This window comes from Silurus aristotelis (assembly GCF_946808225.1).
Source record: "Silurus aristotelis genome assembly, chromosome: 20".
NCBI classification, from domain to species: Eukaryota; Metazoa; Chordata; class Actinopteri; order Siluriformes; family Siluridae; genus Silurus; species Silurus aristotelis.
Window position 1 is genome coordinate 21,371,440 of NC_139593.1, and position 19,654 is coordinate 21,391,093.

Genomic DNA, 19,654 nt, shown 5'->3' on the forward strand with positions numbered 1-19,654 from the left:
AATGCATCCAAGCTCATCTTATCTCATTTTTCTTTTACAGATCTTCCCCAGCCACAGTAGCTAAGAGTGTGGCATTTTACTGCGTGGCTCCCTTCTTGCACCAAAAAGAATAGAGAATAAAACATGGCAGAACTGGCAGGTCACACCGATAAGGTAGTGCTTAGTGTTCACTGTACGCTATCACTTATCGCTCTCCATGCTTCTTTTTTAAACCTGCCCCAAGTGCTTGTGACATGTTCAACTGCAAAGTTGTGATGAGAAATACCTGGTATTGAGCTCGATCAAGCCTTCCAGATATCAGATATTACGAGATCCTGATTTGTCTCCAGGTCAGGATCTTTGAATAACTTTTCATAACTCTCTGCTCTCCCCTTCAGCCACTGCTCGCAACCTTGGGGTAACTACAGACCCCTTCTCCTTACATGTTGCTAATGTGGCTTTTTCTTGTCAATTTCTTCTCTACAAAATCCGAAGAATTTGACTGTTTCTGTCCACACAGTCTGCTCAGATGCTTGTTCAGTCTCTTGTAATTTCAAGACTGGACTACTGCAGCTCTCTGCTGGCAGGTCTGAACGCTATTCGTCCACTGCAAATAATCCAAAAACGCAGTTGCGTGACCTGTGTTCAATCTGCCCAAGTTCTCCCACACCACCCCACTGCTGCTCCTCCACTGGCTTCCAGTAGCTGCACGTATCTGATTCAAAACACTGATGTTTGCCTACAAGGCCAAAAATGGACCAGCACCATCTTACCTCAGTGACCTCATCACATCTCGCACTGCACCACGCTGTCTGAGATCCTCCAGCACTGCTCGACTGGTACCACCTTCTCTCAGAATGAGAGGTGCATACACTTCAAGGCTCTTCTCTGTTCTGTCTGGTGTTTTTAATGCCTGTCCAACACTGGATATCGAACCTGATCCAGTTCCAGCATTGTCAATTTATCAGATGTAATCTTGTGCCTCCTCCAGCTGCTTAAAGACGTGATCAAGAGACGATGCTTCACATATCGCCGGGGCCCTTGAATGTAATTGAACTTATTATCTGTTGCGCAGCCTAGCTTACTCGATTCATATTCTTTACACAAGCAGTCATTGTTCTGTATTAAAAAAATGACTACCAAGAAAAAAACACTGTCTGTCTAAAATAAAATCACACACACTAATATTCTTTTGGACCGCCTTGAGCTTTGATTACGGCATGCATTCGCAGTGGCATCGTTTCGATAAGCTTCTGCAATGTCAAATCTTTTATTCCCATGCAGAGTTGCAGTAATTGTTGTATTGATGGTGGAAGTTGGACTACTGCGCAAAGTCTTCTCCTGCACATCCTAAGGATTCTCGATGGGGTTAAGGTCTGGACTTCATTGGTGGGAAAAATCCATTGATAAATAACCTGGTCATTCAATATATTCAGGTAGTCATAATGTTGCTGATAGGCGCATCCGTTCATCCGCCTCTCTTCTTACCCTGATGCACCCATAACTCTGGAACGGGGTTAATCTAGACTCATTAGACCACACAACCTTCTTCCATTGCTCCAGAGTCCAATCTTTATTCTCCCTAGCAAATGTAAGCCTTTTTTTCCCCTAAGATTAGCCTCACTGCTAAGTCATTTTTCTTTTTACACAGCAGTTTAGTCCTGTTGTTGTTTTTACAATCACCAAACGTTTACGTGATTGCCGATCACGATCACTCAGAAGATGATGGTTCCCCACTATTCTTCCAGTTTTTATTAATGCGTTGGGCAGTTTTTAACCCAAATTTAGCAGTTATAGCGATCTCCTCAGATGTTTTCTTTGCTTGATGCATGTCAATAATTTGACCCTTCTGAAACAGATGAACAATTTTTCATGACCACAGGGCATGTGTTCCGACATGGTTGTTTGAGAAATGAGAAGTTGCACTTTGGGGTTCAATAACTTGTTGCCAGCTGAAACATAATCATCCATGCAGAAATTATCCAATGGGAGGCTCTTACCTCTTTGCTTAGTTAAATCCAGGTGGTGACTTTTTTTTGGACTGGCAGTGTATCTTTGCTATATATCTTAGCTAATAATGTTTCCCACCATAGTTCTTGTCAAGTAAGAGTTTACTTTAATCAATGCACTTATCTTGTAGGACTAAGTGTCTGGGTTTATCGCTTAGAACCTCTTCGAGGGTGATGTGGCATTCAGCTAAGCATCTAGATGAAATCTGCCAACACAATTCATACAAAAATTAATTGCAGGATCATGGCACTTACACAGCTGGAGGTTGAGGGCTTTTGACCCCAGAATGCAGAATATCTGAATGTACATTAGTATTCATGCCAACATTTTATGACTCCTCAATTTTTTATAACTTGATCTGGCATGTGTCCTTGCATGATAGACAGCAAGATAAAGGCCTTTTATGACTTTTACTTCCTTAACAGGATTAAAATGAAATTCTTATGGTTTTGTTAAGGCCAGTGGGCTACCCCAGCTGGACCAAACAAGGAATTTACAAAACCATGTTATCATGCCAGTCTGACACACAAAAAATTGCAGGGCCACTGGATTTTAGGAAGGTACCCCATTCCAAACCACAGCAGAGTTTTTTTCTGTTACAGCAGGGTGTGCATTGCCCCAGCACAAGGCAGATCCTAGTTTACCCATGTTTGGGCCTCCAGGGCACCTGCCTGCAGGAAAAGCTTGTCTTGCAAGTGCTACCAGAGTCCGGGATAAACTCTGACTTTCAAATGAAAACACAATGCTGTAAAAGTACATAGATTTGCAGACTAATATTGGAACACTTTCTTTGATCTGATGAAATATTTGAGAAAAATGTGTGATGAAAAAAAACCCTACAAAAGTTATCAGCTTAGTAGGGGGGTGCAGGTTTCTAATCATGAAGAAGGCATTGCCAAAGGGACCATTCCTGTGGAGCCTTTAAAAAATTACACTGTGTTTTGACTTTCCCTACTGGGGACACACCTACTGTGCTTTGGGGAACCATTTAAATTCCTCTTATCTACCTAAACAGTCCCTACCCCAAATATTCTTAAACAAAGCACACCTCAATAGAGCAGAAAATAGAATGAAATGTTTGACAAAAAAATAAAAGAGCTTGTTGGTAGAAAGGTAACTGTGTCACAAGCAGTTTGTTTAGTATTTGAGATAGGTGGGATATAAAGTTTTAAAGCAAAACAAATTGTCAGAATATGTTTTTGGAGCGTTATTAATGGATATGTTTGTATCCTCAGGACTGGTTCCTGTCCGATAGACTTGTCCAATGTTACCATTGATCGAGAGTGCACTTTCGATCAATCGGAGAGGCATTCCTCTCTCATATCACCACTTTTAGTCATCAAGGTTACTTTGATTTTTGTAAGAGTTGGTTAATGGTGGGTTGGCAGGATGACAATGTAAAAAAAGTTGCCTCATGCGTGCCACTTCCACTTTCTAACACTTTTCCTGCTGTGGTTCCTCTTGCGCTCTTTACTCTCCAACTGATCCAGCTGCTCTACTTTTGTTCATCCTGTATCTTGCTTGTCAAACTATCAATTCTTATGTGTATCCTCTTGTTGCAGTGATAAAAAGAAATTGACAGACACCGCAGAAACGTATCTACAAAAGAAGAAAAAAGTGCACACAAAGCCTTGAAATTCCATGTCCATGGTCCATCACCAATAGCACAATAATACAGAAATAAGGTTTCATTAATTTGAAGAAAAAGAGTGTAAGTGTTGCTTATGAAGTTCTAGGGTAAGGTCCAATCTAGAGTCTGGTCCTTTTTTATTTTATTTTTTATTTAAATAATAAACATCATATATAATGCCATTCAGGTTAGTATTAAAATAAAGGGACAAGATTTAATTCTGATACAAGATACATGATTTAAAGCTGGAACTACCATTTCATGAAACGTGACTTGCTAATCGAATGTTCTGTGTGGATTTCATCAACAATTTACACCACTAATTTAGCTTATAAACAAACATACTGAATGAATGCAATATAAACATTCAAATCATGCGTTCAACAAGAATACAATAATATTTGCTACATAGCATGCAAAACAATTTAATTTCGTCTCCTTCTTCGTTGACAGCTTTATCCTGGACCAGGGGCCTACTCCAAGAACACACTGATCAAGATGGGAATACACCATAAATGTAACACCAGTCTGACACAGGGCATCATATGCTCTTGTACATATTTTTACCTAGGGTGAATTTGAGCAGCGGTCCCCAACCTTTTTGCGCCACGGACCTGACAGTTTAATGTCAGACAACATTTTCACGGACCGGCCTTTAATGTGTGGCGGATAAATACATCAAAATAAAATGATACGACCATAAAAATTGGTATTTTCTAAATCTAATAATGCACGTGAAGCCACTGTGTTGTTTTTTGTTCATTTTGCTCGCTTGGGGGTTTGAATTTAGCGGTAATGTATTATGTGTGAGCTCCTTTAAGGAGGTAGCGGATGGTGGTAAGACATGTGACCGAGGCATCATGACATGCATCAAGAGTGAGTCATAGACAGATGTGGCGGAAAGAATCCAATAATTTTACAAAATAAAACATCGTTCAGAATCAGATAATAAATAAAACGGAAATAGTTATGTATTCTTTCTGTGCGGCCCGGTACCAATTAACCCACGGACTGGTGCCGGTCGAGACCCGGGGGTTGGGGACCACTGATTTACAGTATCCGTCTACTGCCATGTATTTGGTAGATGGGAGGACAGGGAGAACAGTGAGAACACACTACACGATTCTTACCCTGGAGCTGAGGTACCAACACCACCGTCTGTCACCATGCTACCTGACTATGAAGCAAGGTAAGCTGAAATCTGTAATCTTTATCAAAGCTCAGTTTTATCAGTTTCTTTCTGTGGTATATTAAGGTGTCGGCTCCACTGTGTGGCTTCCCTCTTTTGTGTGAATGCGCTGGTGTTGTCGGAGGTTAGACCTGCAGGTAAAACTTTTTCCACACTGTGTGCACTGGTAGGGCTTCTCTCCTGTATGAATGCGCTGGTGTTGTCGGAGATTCGACTTGCAAGTGAAACTCTTCCCGCACTGCGGGCATTGATACGGCTTCTCTCCCGTGTGAATTCGCTGATGAATTTGGAAACCTTCCAGGTAATTAAAACTCTTGCCACACTGTGAGCAGGAATACAGCTTCTCTCCTGTGTGGACACTCTGGTGTCGTTGCAAGGTACTCTGATAAGCAAAACTCATCCCGCATTCCGAGCAACTGTATGGCTTCTCTCCGGTGTGAATGCGCTGGTGTCTTTGGAAACCTCCCAGTTGAGCAAACTTTTTACCGCACTCTGAACACTGATAAGGCTTCTCTCCTGTGTGGATGCGCTGGTGTTTTTGGAAATTTCCCATTTCGGTAAAACTCTTTCCACACTGAGAGCAGCAATACGGTTTCTGCCCTGTGTGAACGCGCTGGTGTCGTCGGAAAGTGCGCTGGTAAGAAAAACTCTTGCCACACTGCGAGCAGTGGTAGAGCTTCTCCCCTGTGTGAAAGCTCTGGTGCTGTTGGAGGAGACTCAGGTGAGTAAAACTCTTCTGGCATTCAGAACACTTGTACGGCTTGTCTCTTGTGTGAACGTGCTGGTGTATGTGGAGAGTGCTCTGCTGAGAAAACCTCTTCCCACACTGTAAACACTGAAACGGCTTCTCTCCGGTGTGAATGCGCTGGTGGTCATGGAGAGACGTCGGGTGAGTAAAACCCCGGCCACACTCGGTGCAGTGGTATGGCTTCTCTCCTGTGTGAATGCGCTGGTGAATTTGGAGATTGATCTTTTGAATAAAAGTTTTCCCACACTCTGAGCACTGATATGGTCTTTCTCCAGTGTGAATGCGCTGGTGGAGCTGGAGAGCGTTTTGGCGAGTAAAACCCCTACCGCACTCTGAGCAGTGATAAGGCTTCTCTCCTGTGTGAATGCGCAGATGTGTTCGGAAGTTGCCCTGCTGAGCAAAACTCTTCCCACAGTGCGAGCAATGGTACGGCCTTTCGCCGGTGTGCATACGCTGGTGTCGTCGGAGATAACTTGCTTGAGTAAAACTCTTCCCGCAGTACGAGCAGTGAAACAACTTCAGTTTCTTTCCCGCATGAATGAGCTGGTGCAGTTTAAAATCACTCAGGTGGACAAAACTCTCTCCACAATCTGAACATCGGTACGTTTCTATCTGCGATTTACTGTTAGAGGCAGTAATGCACAAAGGACCAGAGGAGTCGGCTTCGATTGGATGACTACTGGAGCTGTTGGTAGGCATTAGATTTAATATCTCGTATGTAACCGCCCCTGAATTCATCAGTCGCGCATATTCCTCAGAGTGGCATCTCTTGGCGTGTTTTTGGAAGTGAAATAGGGATGTATATGAAAGTGCACACATGGAGCAGCAGAAGGGTTGCGACAGGATCCCATTCATTTCTGGAGCAAGACAAAAAAACAAAACAAAAAAAACAACAAAAAAAAACAGAACTTCAAATTCAGTGCAAGAAATAATGTAAGATGTAAAATGTAAATTTCATTTAATAATACCAAAATTTAAAAGTATTCACTCTCACTACCAGACTGACAACCAGGCTTTGAGACAGGTATGTTGCATCCAAGCCACTGTTATCTCTTTCTAGTATTTGAATTGCACTTTGCAGTCTTTTCACCATTTATCCCGTTACTTAATTTCTGAACACAAATAGTATGAACCTGTGCTCATGACTGTATTCTGTCAGACTTTTAAAAGATGCACGGTTACCAAGTTGGCTTGGTACAACAGTTTATGAACCGTAGACAATGCTCTTCACTTGGGCAATTCATCTAGACAAACTTCCTGACCAAAGAACAACTCGGCCTCCATTCTATTCTTGACAACATCTAAAATCATATTTAGCAAGCCCCAGAACAGTACAAAAAAATCCTCATATAAAGCTCTCAATAAAAAAAGCATCAGTCTTGTCTAATTAAAGGTCTACTGTGGGTCGGCCAACAGGTTACTCAAGGTCCAATCCAATCCAGTGAAAAGTGCAATAACCCAACAAATGCCTGAACAATATTATACAATTTCACTGTACACACATTTCATAGTTTTCATAACCTGTACAGTAGTCAAGACACCTTCAAATTCCTCTTGCAACATTGATCACTGACCAGAAACGTAATCAATATGATGTTTTTGGATTTTATATAAAAAGACTGTGGTGCACTGCTTTGCTTTACCTCCAGACTGAGATAATCACTTTTCTGTTTATATATCCTCCTAATAATGCTGTTGTGCTTGGTTGATCCTTGCTCAACATTCTCAAATCCACTATTGTGCAAAAATTGCAATGTTGTGGTTTTTTTTTGGTTTTTTTGTCTATAACTCTTTGTTCAGAACTGTACAAACCGAGCAGATAGCTCTCAGCTTTTCACTACCTAAAGAGAAACTGCCATTACTTGTATTTCATGAGCATACCACATAGGACCCTTTAATGCCAAGATGGCTATGGGTGCAAGCATGGCCCTGCTCACATAGAGCCTTTACAAGGTTAAAGAAACCTTTTAGGATCCTGAAAGATGGAATGGTAGTACACCATGTGGCCAGTCTGATTAGTGGTTTTGTGATTCTGAATGCTGTGCTCTCCTTTCCAGGGATTCTTTGGCAGAAGGTCCAAAGAGCAACCCTTCCACACAGCTTAGATTCAGGGTTAATATAATTATACCCTGCAATGTTCAAAGGGGAAGCTGGAGTTTTAAGAGGAAAATACAGTAAAACTAACTTTACCCCATTATGCTTCAAATAGGAGGCTCAAGGCAAATGTGTGCAAGAAGACTGGTGCCCCCACTACCCTTGTGACCCACTGGACAGCCAAATGATGAAGGATGTGAAATGCTCAGGGAAATTGAAATCTCGAGGGATTAACCAAACCCAACGGGAAGGTAAGAGATGTAAGTGCCACAACTGAACAATGGCACAAAGCAGTATGTAAAACTTGACAAGAGAACTTCGCAGTGAGTGAGTCTAATAAGGCTAGTGACAATAATAAAGGAAACCAGTTAAAAGCTAGAGAAAGAAAGAAAAAAAACTGGAAATATATGAAATATACACTCACTGCGGCAGAGGAGAAGATAGGAGATGGTAAGTCACCAGCTTTGGAGGACTGGATACCTGTAGCTCCATCCATGGTCCCAAGCTGCTAAGCGGACAGGTCCACATGATGCACATGTAGTCTGATGTATGCAAGGTAACAAAAGGGCAGAAAGACTGCTGTATGACAGCCATATTTATTGCATACACTGTCATACGTCACCAGGCACACAAGAAGGTTTCTAGGTGATCACCACCTCTGGCAGTTAGGAGGGGTTGACATACTGCTTACGTGACTTTTTTTTAAACTATCAATTGTCAGCATAACCCTTTACTATTATTATTATTATTATTGCACCTCATAAAAATGATGGCAAAGAAAAAAACTATTTTCTCATGATTACTGGACAGTTTAGATTTTTCAGATTAGGGTTTTCCCCCACTGCTTTCATATTTTATAGGGTTTATTTCGTTTATTTGAGCTTTTCATTTATTTTCATTATTTTACGAGTGTTACACTGCTATGAATTATTATCACTCAGACTGAATATGATGTAGCTGATGTAGATGACCAACATTTATCTAAATAAAGTTTGGCTTCAAGTTTAGCCCCACTGTGTACAATTAGCGCTATAGCTTGGTGCTCTACTCCTGCAGACCAACTATCTGTATCAGTGAGTAACTCATGCCATGCCTTAAGAGTATCTGCTGCTAGGCCTTTGCTAAGAAACCAATTTTTGACCCTTTTCGATCTCCAACAGATGTTTTTTTTTCTGGAAGCATCCTGATACAGAGTCAGTGCTGGCTAATGGTGTAAATTACCAACCGCATGTCTTGGCTTGTAAGTGTATGTGTTGGTACTAGTGGACTTGAGTACAGCATTCGACACCGTTTTAATCATGATATTTTAATAGACAGGCTTGAAAACATGCTCGGGTTAGACAACCAATGTTTTAATCAATTGGAACTATTTAGTGCCTCAAGAAGTTCAATATGGTGCCCCGAAAAGTTAGACCTGCTACACGTCCTTTGTTTTCTTGCAATTTGCAGACACAGCTACAGAAGATATATCTAAGAACAACGGAATAGTAGTGTAATAGTAATAGTCCTCAGTAAGAATGTTTTGACTCTAGAGCTTGATTGCAATTTTTGATTCAATTATAAACATTATATATAACGCATTTTATCTGAGTATTAAAATAAGCAGATACGGTACAGAATGTTGGCGAAAAAAAGTCCATTTGATGGAACATGATTTACAATAAAAATGTTCTTAATATATTTAGCACACTATTCAAGCTACTATCTAAGAAAGAAAACATATGAATGCGACACAACATTCAACACATGCGCTCGACAAAGATACAAGACCATCAGCTACATAATATGCAGAACATTTTCATTCAGTCCTATAGAACATCTATTTTCTCATCGGGGTGTATCCTATCCCAGGAACACTGGAAATAGACCCTCCACCGGATACTGCACAACAAAGGAAGTCACAACACTCATGCATTTCTTCTGGCATTTTTTGACTATCCGTCTAGTGGTATGTCTGAAAAGTGGAATGCAGTCCTTGCAGAAATAGGGATGTCAAACTCTATCTACTGGACCCTGGAGCTTTGAGGTACCAACTCAACCTGTCGCCATTCTACCCGACTAGGAAAAAAGTTAACCTGAACTCTGTAATATGGACAATCAGGTTTCTTGCTCTTGTGTCTTGGCTGTACAGCTTCGCTCTTTTGTGTGAACGCGTTGGTGCTGCCGGAGATTAGACTTGCAAGTAAAACTCTTGGCACACTTCGAACAGTCGTACGGCTTCTCTCCTGTGTGAATGCGCTGGTGTTGTCGGAGGTTAGTCCGGCAAGTGAAACTCTTCCCGCACTGCGAGCAATGATACGGCTTTTCTCCTGTGTGAATACGCTGGTGTATCTTGAGACTACTGGCACTAGTAAAATTCTTCCCACACTGTGAACAGGAATATGGCTTCTCTCCTGTGTGAACGCGCTGGTGCACTTGCAACTTGTGCTGGGAGGAAAAACTCTTCCCACACTGTAAGCACTGATACGGCCTCTCCCCGGTGTGAATGCGAAGATGCCGCTGCAATCTGTGCTGGAAAGAAAAGCTTTTCCCACACTGCGAACAGTGGTACAGCTTCTCTTTCGTATGGATGAGCTCGTGCTGATGCAAATTACGCTGGTGAGAAAAACTCTTCCCGCACTGTGCACAGTGATACGGCCTCTCCCCAATGTGAATGCGCTCATGCTCTTGAAGATGAGTCCGATGAGTGAAACTTATTCCGCACTGTAAGCAGTGATAAGGCCTCTCTCTTTTGTGAATAGACTGGTGTTTCTGCAAGCCTGCCAGCTGAACAAACCGCTTTCCGCACTCGGCGCAGCGGTACGGCTTCTCTCCGGTGTGAACGCGCTGGTGTAGACGGAGAGCGCTCTGTTGCGCAAAGGTCTTTCCACACAGCAAACAGTGAAACGGTCTCTCTCCTGTGTGAATGCGCTGGTGTGTGTTAAGGTTACTCTGATGAGTAAAACCCCGCCCACACTCCGAGCAGCAATATGGCTTCTCTCCCGTGTGGATGCGCAGGTGTGTTCTGAGGTTACTCCTTTGAATAAAACTCTTTCCGCACTCTGAACAGCGATATGGCCTCTCGCCTGTGTGAATGCGCTTGTGGGCTCGGAGGTGACTCACTTGAGTAAAACTCCTCCCACAGTGCGAGCACTCGTATGACTTTATCTTCTTTCCCGCGTGAATTTGCTGGTGCAGTTCAAGATCGCTCTCTTGAAGAAAACTTTTACCGCAATCGGAGCAGTGGTGCGTTTTTATTCGCATGCGACCGTCGGAGGTTGTAACGCACAAAGTACCGGAGGAGTCAGCTCCAATTTGGTGACTACTGGAGCTGTTGGTGGGCATCACATTGAATTTTTCACAGTTTATCTCTCCTGAATTCGTCAGTCTCACATACTCCTCATAGTGGCATCTCTTGATATGTTTGTGGAAGTGAAATAAGGATGTATAGGAAAGTGCACACAACGAGCAGGAGAGGGCTTGCAACAGGATGCCATTCATTTCTGGAGCAGGACAAAAAGAAACAGAGAACTTCAAATGCAATGCAATTTTTTTAGGTTTGAAAATTTTTAGGAAACTATATATATGAACTGCTTTATAAGCTACAATAATGTTTATTGCTAATATCAGTAGTAGCCAACCACACCATGACGTTTAGCACAACCAATATCCAAAAACCTTCACATAACCACTAACTAACTAACATTTAGACACCATTAGAAGCAGCATGACACTTGGTAAAAAAATTAAAAAAGAGTACAAACTTAGCTCTAAAGCAGAAGTGAGGTGGCAGCCTCTGTTCAGATTTAGACCAGATTTAAATGTAGAAATGCTCCAGCTAGAGTGACAAGACAGACACCTGATATCCTGTAGTTCTCATCTCATTTCAACAGCGAAGGCCTAAAATCAAGTCAAATCATGAACCACCAAACCACTAAATGCCACTTAGACGTATTTACGGAAAAAAACCTGAATGACAAAATGGCAGTAAAAGAAGCATGACCCAGAACAGCTACATTCTAAGACAAAACGTGCAGACTTCAACCATCAAACTGACTACAGAAATTACTGAGAAAGTCTTTGGTGATGTCTGATGAGGGCTCAAAAGATGGAACAATGAATAGGTAACACATTAATCTGATCTGTAAAGTGATCTGTCCATCTGTTCACCAATCCAGCTAGATCCAGGTGGAACTGATTGAGAACACCACAGATGGCAGTTTGTCAAGACAAATGCCTGACTTACCAATTAGTGCAGTTGCTCTATATTAAGAAAAAACCCACGATGACAGCGCACGTCTCACCTGACTGCTTGACCCTGAATGCAAGTTATTCAATAAACAGGCTAATACCAACACAAAATGATGGATGGCTCTTTAATGCTGTAGAGGCATTTTGCTGGCTCGGTTTAGGTCCACTTCAATACAAAATTCTTTTGACTGTTCTTTTGATTGCTCATGATAGGATTGATCTCTTCCAGGGTGACCCAACACCTTCCCCAAGGCATGTGAGCTCACTGTTGTGATGGTTATCACAATGTTGGCAGATCTCAACCAAGTTGATTGCTTGAGTGTTAGACAGTTCCCCCACCCCACTATCAAGGCACTAAATGAGAGCCAGTACAGTGTACCAACTTTTCGTATCATTGCTGTAACAGTACAAAGACAGGTGTACAGGTAACTCATGATGGCCAAACCTTACAATTTGCAGAATGCTTTTCCTTTAGTATGTCACGAATGCGTGTCTCTATGTGAAAAAGATAAAAGTTTCCTACCTTCTTTCCACAATTTCTGACACCTTACCTTATTAGATTGACATTTTTCCAATAGCCTCGACCATTTTTGCTTCTGCCATAGTAGTTTCAAACTTTTAAGTAGTATTTTGGGGTAGTTTTGTCAAGCAAAACTAAATTTGGACTTTGTGAGTGGACCAATGAAGGTATTTAAAAAGGTAAATTTTTCATTACAGTAGATTGATGACTGAAGATTTGACATTAATTGAGCCTGCTCACTACTAAGATTGAAGTAGACCTTTTAGAATTGATTTACAATCTATCATAACCCTAGACTTCTACTCCAGATTTAAGTATTAGGTAATTTTATTTGCCCTTAACCACCTGCTACTTTTAAAAGACTAGTGGAACAATTGAATTACATATGTAGCCATGCACTATGAACTCTAGATAACCTCCGGTGGTGTTTTTACACCATGATACCATGTAGTGCACCTGTGCACACAAGGCAGGATCTTTAATACAAAGTCACGTGGTTGCCATGCAACACTATAAAATGCTGTCAGTAGTGGTCACCATTCCCTATGGAACTTTTTCCCTGGGTTCTAATTGACTGGAAACCCTTATTATCTGGAGTTCTTAGAACATTGTAATATACATAACCTAACATTCCTCTTAAACCCTCCTGACACTGCTGGGGCAGTGTTTTAAAAGCAGGATAACCCATATATCATGAGGAAATTACTCACCTTCTGAGTAGGAGGGTGTTTGCTGTACTCATGACACTCAGGCATAATGTTCTTAGAATATCTGCAGCAATGCACAAGTAGCTGCAGCACAAACCTCCTGGAATTGCATGTTTGTCGGAGTTCTTAAAGATGAAATGCACCTTGTGGAGTTGCCCATTTTCTGCCACAAATGTACCATGCTTTTAATAGGTATAGTAGGGAACACTCTGAACGGACTGACCCTTGTTGTACACCACAAAATCAATCCCAGGGTACTTGAGGCACATAAACTAAAATAAGATCCATGAGTTTGGTCATGAGATCACTCTGAAACTGGTTGTCAGAGCATGTGGGACAGGCTTATTGCCAAGGCATGCAGTCATCTTAGCCCTCTGCAGAGGTGACTGTCAGCTAAAAAAAAAAAAATGCTGTCTATAATAATGCTCCATAGAGCATCCTGTCTGGGTCAAAATGGTGTGGGAATAAAGGTACACAAAACAAAAGTGAGATCCCACATCTGACTCCTTGGGGAGGGGTAGCTTATAAACCCAAATTTAGGATTGTGTTGTTTGACTGTACTGTTTGTACTGTTTGCACTGGGTTGCATTCGATGCACTTTATGTAGCTTTACGGTGTACCACTGTGTATAGTATAAATGACAATAAAAGCCTCTTGACTTGAGGTATAAGTGCCCAGATTAAAATTCACTTATGTGTTGTAAGCTGCCCCACTGTGCTGACCAAGTGGGTAAAGCACTCTCTAGAAGCTTACCATTGGTGGGCCAGGTCCAACATGTTTCAACATGTGGAACATATTTAGGATCCCACCAATACCACACCCACACATGGCCTGGAGTCTAGCGAGCAAAACTTGTCTTGTTATTTACATGGGAGGACTGGCGCTCCTCCACCCTGTCAAACCTATCAATCACAATGAAACTATCTGTCTAGTAAGTGTTTTTTGATCTTTACAGTCAATGGCATGGTTAGGAAGGACTTGAGGACCTCTCTTGCTTTCTGAGATTTGGACTTATTGCCCCTCTCACTGGGACAAGGAACTGTTCTTGTCCGTGGTCCCTGGGGTTTGCTTCAGAACCTGCTGACTTACAAAAGGTCTTTAATTCAATTCACGTTTTCAGGGCATTCTGCTGTACGTGTAGTTCACAGTCCATCATTGTATAATTAGCACAAAAAATCCTCCAACTGAAGACCAAGACCATTTTTCTGACTTACACGTGCTGGTGTCCACCCGGCATCTCCAGAAACCTTGACTGCCTTTACTTGACTCCTACAGCAAGGTTGGTAAGCACTCACAACAGAATCTGTGCATTTTACTTTTGCTATAATATGCATTTGACCAACAGGCACTAGCTCTTTCCATAGGTGCGCTGTACAGCAAGTGGATTCTGCACCTGAAAACAGAAACCTCTCAACAGGAACTTAATCTCCAACTCTGATTACCGCTGAAGATCTTTTCAAGACTTGAATTAGCTTCTTGTGATGGTAGCACCAGGGGGCTTTGGTTAGAGACACCAAGGCTAACTATGCTCAGTGTTGATGCAAAAAAGTTTGTCAACAGCAAAATCACCCACCGCGGTTCTGACTCAGTGTTATAATCATGTAACTAGGACGACAAAACCACTCCATCACAGTCATAGACATGGTACCCCAAGGGACCAGTATACCAATATACACTGGTAACCAACTAAAAACTTGAGAAACCTACATCACCTACAAATCTGATATTTAACAGTCTTTGAAAAAGATGTTTAGCTGACCGGTTAAAACCCTTGTTCAAAAATCATTCTCCCTGTCCCACAAAAATCCCATTTTCCATTGTCCTATCATAATCCCTGCATGAATACCAATCATACCAAGCCTGCAAAAAGAGGTTAATTTGGTAGGTAAAAAAGGCCATGGGGAAATCAACTCCATCTTAACAGTAGATGTCACTTCCAGCCAGGGATAGGCTGAAAAGAAAGCTAGCTCAAAAAAATAGCCATGAATAGGATCAGGGTTATGCTCATATAGTCCACTAGGTCTGACCAAATAATGAATAGCTTGTAGTTCGACCAACAAGGAAAAACCCAGGATTAACCATTGAAATAGTTCTACTTGAGTAGTTCATAACTAAGCAACTTAAAATATTAGTAAGCTGGAAACTCTTACGCAAGTGAGGTGCCCCAGAATGGACAAGAAAATCACTGCTGACCAAGTTTTAACAGGCATTTGGATTACGACTTATGTCACAACTGGCCAAGTCTTAATACCTTAATCTGTAAAGTATGTTATAGTCTCTATCTTGTATGCTTATAAATAAAGCATTGTCTAAAAAACCATAATGAAATTGAAATATTGGTACGTAACCATTTAGGGAACACTTTTTGTTCCAGAGGTATTCGAAAGCAAGACTGAGATCTTTGGCGTATTCCTCTTCGTAGCCCACTAGAAGCTCCTGTCCTGGTTTGATGGGTCGGCAGCAACGATAGAAAATCCCTCCTTGATACTGAAAGGCCATGAGATTCTGATCTTCATCGGCACAAGCGCAATTCACATACCTAAATTAGTGGCAAAGGTAAAAACAAGGTTGTATTTTTATTAAGCATTCTATATGAATAACTCGAAATAAATCCTCAATATAATATTCCTCACCTCATCCAGTTAGCATGTATCTCGTTCGTAGCATCGACGTATTCCTCACGCTGTCTGTCTTTGTATATCTGCCAAATAATAATAAACTTACATTCTATGCACAATTGTGTAACAAGTATTCATTCATTTACCAATTCTGTTGACCAAAATGTGATTTAATCAATTCATGTGTGAGTTTTGTGATTATATTACTTACCACCCATGAATAACCACTGTTCATTGCCTCCTCTCGGTCTACCGGATCTCCCTGGTAGGGCCCGAAGTGTGCTCCAACTGGAACGGTGTCTCCATTATTAAACACTCCCAAGCCTGCGTCGGGAACGTCGGACTTCCGAATCTCTAGCCCTGATGGAAGGGTTCGTCTGGCACGGTCGGCGACCCCCATGGGAACAGGAGTGTCGGGTATGAACAGAGCTGGACCGTGAACTTCACACTTGTTCACGAAAAAGCACCTGCATTCCTCGCAGTCTGGAAAAATGAAAAAAAGACGCTAACTTGTTCGGGTTTATGGCTAATTTTCGTGATCAGAAACGTAATTTTTTCGAGGTAGCTGGAGTAGTGTGCACATGGGTCATTAATTAAACAGGATATTGGCTTTTAAGTACATCATACAAATCATCGGTATGAGTCGGCATCAGCTGAAGTATCATTTAAATAGTTTTTTGATGTTTGTGTAGGCATCAGTTCGTGTGTTGAGCTGTTTGTTTCAGTAATATTTTTTATCTGGGTGTTCACCCGTGTTCGTTTGTGTTCAGGTAGTTCATCATTTGTCAGAATGGTTTATTGGTGTTCAGCAGTTTATCTGTGTATAGATTTATATCAGTAACTGATGATCATGATGTGCATCTGTGTTCACACACTTTCTTCATGTTTACTTGGTTCTCATGAAACAATGCCCAAGACGAAACACTACAGAGTGGCCATGCGAATCATTTCAGATTTTTGGATCAATGGCATCCACAGCATCTTGTTTCTTATGCTGTTGAGAGAAACAAAAAATGGATTTGAATGAAAAGCGTGTTCACTGCTACGTTTCAATATAGTGCAGGTGGTAGCTTTGTGGTTATGGGATTGGACTTTGACACCAAGCTGCCACTCCTGGGCCCCTGAGCAAGGCCCTCAACCCCATAGCTGCTCAGTTGTATGAATAAGATAAGGGTGTCTGCCATATGCCGTAAATGTAAGCGCATGCCATTGTAATTTCCTTTATAAAACTCGACGCATGATACATGACGTGCATAAAATCATACATTAAATCAAGCACACAGACACAAGACTCAAATCCAGATGTTGATCAATGACAGGAGCTGAAAAATGGCAGAAGCAAAAAAAGGACATTTCTGTAAACAGTGTAACAAACACATCCGTAAATGCCATCGTCCAAAAATCTCACGTGATCCGAAAGCGCACACGTTTATTGAACTGAAACCTTGTTTGCAGACACAAATATATTTTCAGAATTTTTTTTTTTAGTATCTAAAGACCATCTAGGGCTCTGCGTAGGGCGTGTCACTGAGCGGACTCCATTGTGTCTTGCAGCTGGCTTACAGAGGTAGTCGTCATCCTCGGGATCTTCCTCCTTGATGCAGATGATATTCAGCCTGTCGAAATCGCTCCCTTGATCATCGCTGTTCAGCTCCACAGGCTCCTCCTTCAAGCAGTGTCCTAACACGCACAGGATCAAACACACACACACGCATTGTCAGGAACACACTGACTTAAGTTCATCGACATGTTCACATAAAGCGAGGCACCAACCGGACTCCTCCAATCCAAACTCTTCTTCTGGAAGCTCATCCCGGTCATCCCCCGGTTCGACGTGACGCCGGTGTGAGGTCTCTCCGCTGGTACACGCCTCCTTCGGCACGTCTTCAACCTGATGGGCGTGGACAAAAGTTAGACCCAAATTAGAAGAGGCTTTGTACATGTCACATGTTATTTCACTGTACAGTGGATTTTTACATTTTGCAGCTTGTTAGGACACTTGGGCCAGCAATGATACAGTGCCCCTGAAGCACAGAAGATTGAGGGCCTTTCTCAGGGGCCCAATGGTGGGAGCTTAAACCTCTGACTTTCTGATCAGAGACTTAACCATTAAGCTGCCACTCTCACCCCTCTGTTAGGCCGTGTGAATGAAACCCTGGGGTGCTTTGGCTGTACAGACGTCCTCACAACCATCAGATAGCAGATAAGAGGACCAAAAAAACGAGTAGTCTGAGACCGGTTTCACAAACAACAGATCGGATGTGATTTCCAGGGAAGGACGGAGTTTCACAAACCAGCATTTGCAGATCATCTCAAGGCCTTGGGTTCGTTTTGTTTCATTTCATGATCCTCTGTGAGAAACGTAAGCAAAATAGGAATCTCCCTCTGACTCAGACAAGCATGAGCAGGACTTACAGGTGCAAACAAAACAGGAGAAACCATTCCTCCGAAACCTGGCAAATGGAGAAGTGGCAGCTCAGTGGTTAAGGTGTTGGCCTTCTAATTGGAAGGTTGTGAGATCAAATCCCAGGACCACCAAGGACTGGGCTCAGAGCCGTTCAGAGTGTTTGATGTAGATGTTCACAGTGTTTGATGTGGATGTTCATAGTGTTTGATGTAGATGTTCACAGTGTTTGATGTGGATGTTCAAAGTGTTTGATGTGGATGTTCAGAGTGTTTAATGATTGAGTATTTTGAAGATGAATTAAGTGTTTCTGGTAGCTGTGCTTTACCTCTGAGTGAGCAGGATCAGGTTCCTGCGTCCGAGGCATCGCAAGAGCCCACCGTCTGTATCAACAAATATATATTATAATTTTTTTTTATAATTTTTTTTTTTAAAGCACCATTATTAAAAAAAAAAAAAAAAAAAAAAAAAAACATTAAATCAGCATCAACTGTTAAACCTGGTCACAAAAGGTACATGAGTACAGTGAAGGACTTTCCCCAGAGCTGACTAGCTTCAGCCCTCAGAAATTAGCTGACATGCTATTAACTAGCTGAATGCTAAGGGGCTTTGCGGTGAATGTAACGGTCCTCAGGAGACAGATCACAGCTGGATGGGGTTCTTCTGGTCCTAATCCAGCTGTTACACGTGACATCAGTTTGGGATTTAGTTTTTTGTCACACCGTTCCTGAGAAAGGGGTCTAAAAATGCAGCTGAAACACGAACCCAAAATCATCTAAATATCCAAATCAGAAGCTAACTGGTGGGGTTCAGTCTCCATCCATCCCTTATTTATAAATGAAGAAAGTTCATGATCATTCCTGAGCCATCAGTGACTCCGGACCTCCATTCACATAAACAATGAAACTAGCTGAACCAGCAGCTTCACCATGGCTGAATCCCAAATAACCTCCTCTTGAATACAAAGTGCACTGCAAAGGGCGTAGGCGCCATTGTTTTCGCGGCCTATGTAGTGTGCCTACACAGGAAGTGGAACTCGATTTGGGATTCAGCCACTCACCGTTAGCCGAGCAGCTCAGCCAGCGAAAGTCGGTTTATTTTTATTATCTGAAAAAAAACAGCGAGGTTTTGATTTTTATTGTTTTAAAACTCGAACACGGTCATATTCGAATGTAAAACTCAATTCTTAAAAGGAAAGAATAAGATGATGAGGCAGGCTGAGGAGAAAAGGGGAAAGTGCGCTCAGCTTCCCGAGCAGAAAAAATGCAGCGCGTCACCGTCAATGGAAAAATGTTTTTTTTTTTTTTTTTTTTTTTTTTTTTTTTTTTCATCATCTTCTTCGCTAAAGTTATTCATTGAAAAAATCGTCATCGCCACCAAGCGGCCTGGCGGTATTGTTTAGGTTTTGTTTGCTTTCTTTTAGTTTTTTCCTTTTTGTTTATTTTTCCATTTCTTTCGTTCTTTTTCATTCTTTATTTATTCATTAATTTGTCTGTTTTGTGACTGGGTGGATGTGGGTTTCCTT

At 41.8% G+C, this 19,654-nt stretch overlaps 2 protein-coding genes across 3 annotated transcripts; both read right to left on the bottom strand.

Annotated features, from left to right (window-relative positions):
* Positions 1 to 4,371: 4,371 nt before the first annotated feature.
* Positions 4,372 to 8,394, bottom strand: LOC310715542 (uncharacterized protein). The gene is made up of 2 exons (XM_083522027.1): positions 8,075 to 8,394; positions 4,372 to 6,413 (listed from the first exon to the last, which is right to left on the bottom strand). Exon 2 carries the CDS (start codon positions 6,409 to 6,411, stop codon positions 4,870 to 4,872), a length of 1,542 nt encoding a protein of 513 aa, XP_083378153.1. The 5' UTR covers positions 6,412 to 6,413; positions 8,075 to 8,394; the 3' UTR covers positions 4,372 to 4,869.
* Positions 8,395 to 8,940: 546 nt separating this feature from the next.
* On the bottom strand, positions 8,941 to 19,425 carry LOC310715540 (uncharacterized protein). 2 transcript variants are annotated; one of them, XM_083522024.1, is made up of 8 exons: positions 19,190 to 19,425; positions 18,458 to 18,512; positions 17,499 to 17,616; positions 17,289 to 17,405; positions 15,937 to 16,208; positions 15,741 to 15,808; positions 15,456 to 15,646; positions 8,941 to 11,132 (listed from the first exon to the last, which is right to left on the bottom strand). In XM_083522024.1, exons 2-8 carry the CDS (start codon positions 18,494 to 18,496, stop codon positions 9,748 to 9,750), a joined length of 2,190 nt encoding a protein of 729 aa, XP_083378150.1. In that variant the 5' UTR covers positions 18,497 to 18,512; positions 19,190 to 19,425; the 3' UTR covers positions 8,941 to 9,747. The 2 variants fall into 2 exon arrangements, with proteins under 2 accessions (XP_083378150.1, XP_083378151.1); XM_083522025.1 differs by lacking the exon at positions 19,190 to 19,425 and adding an exon at positions 18,895 to 19,026.
* Between the last annotated feature and the right edge of the window lie 229 nt (positions 19,426 to 19,654).

Bases quoted from the DNA above. Each gene is read 5' to 3' on its own strand.
- LOC310715542 (XM_083522027.1), bottom strand. From the start codon at position 6,411: ATGAATGGGATCCTGTCGCAACCCTTCTGCTGCTCCATGTGTGCACTT.
- LOC310715540 (XM_083522024.1), bottom strand. From the start codon at position 18,496: ATGCCTCGGACGCAGGAACCTGATCCTGCTCACTCAGAG. The intron at 15,647-15,740 runs GTGAGGAATATT...CCACTAATTTAG, and splicing joins ATACATGCTAACTGGATGAG to GTATGTGAATTGCGCTTGTG. The intron at 11,133-15,455 runs GTTACGTACCAA...GTCCTGCTCCAG, and splicing joins CAAAAAGTGTTCCCTAAATG to AAATGAATGGCATCCTGTTG.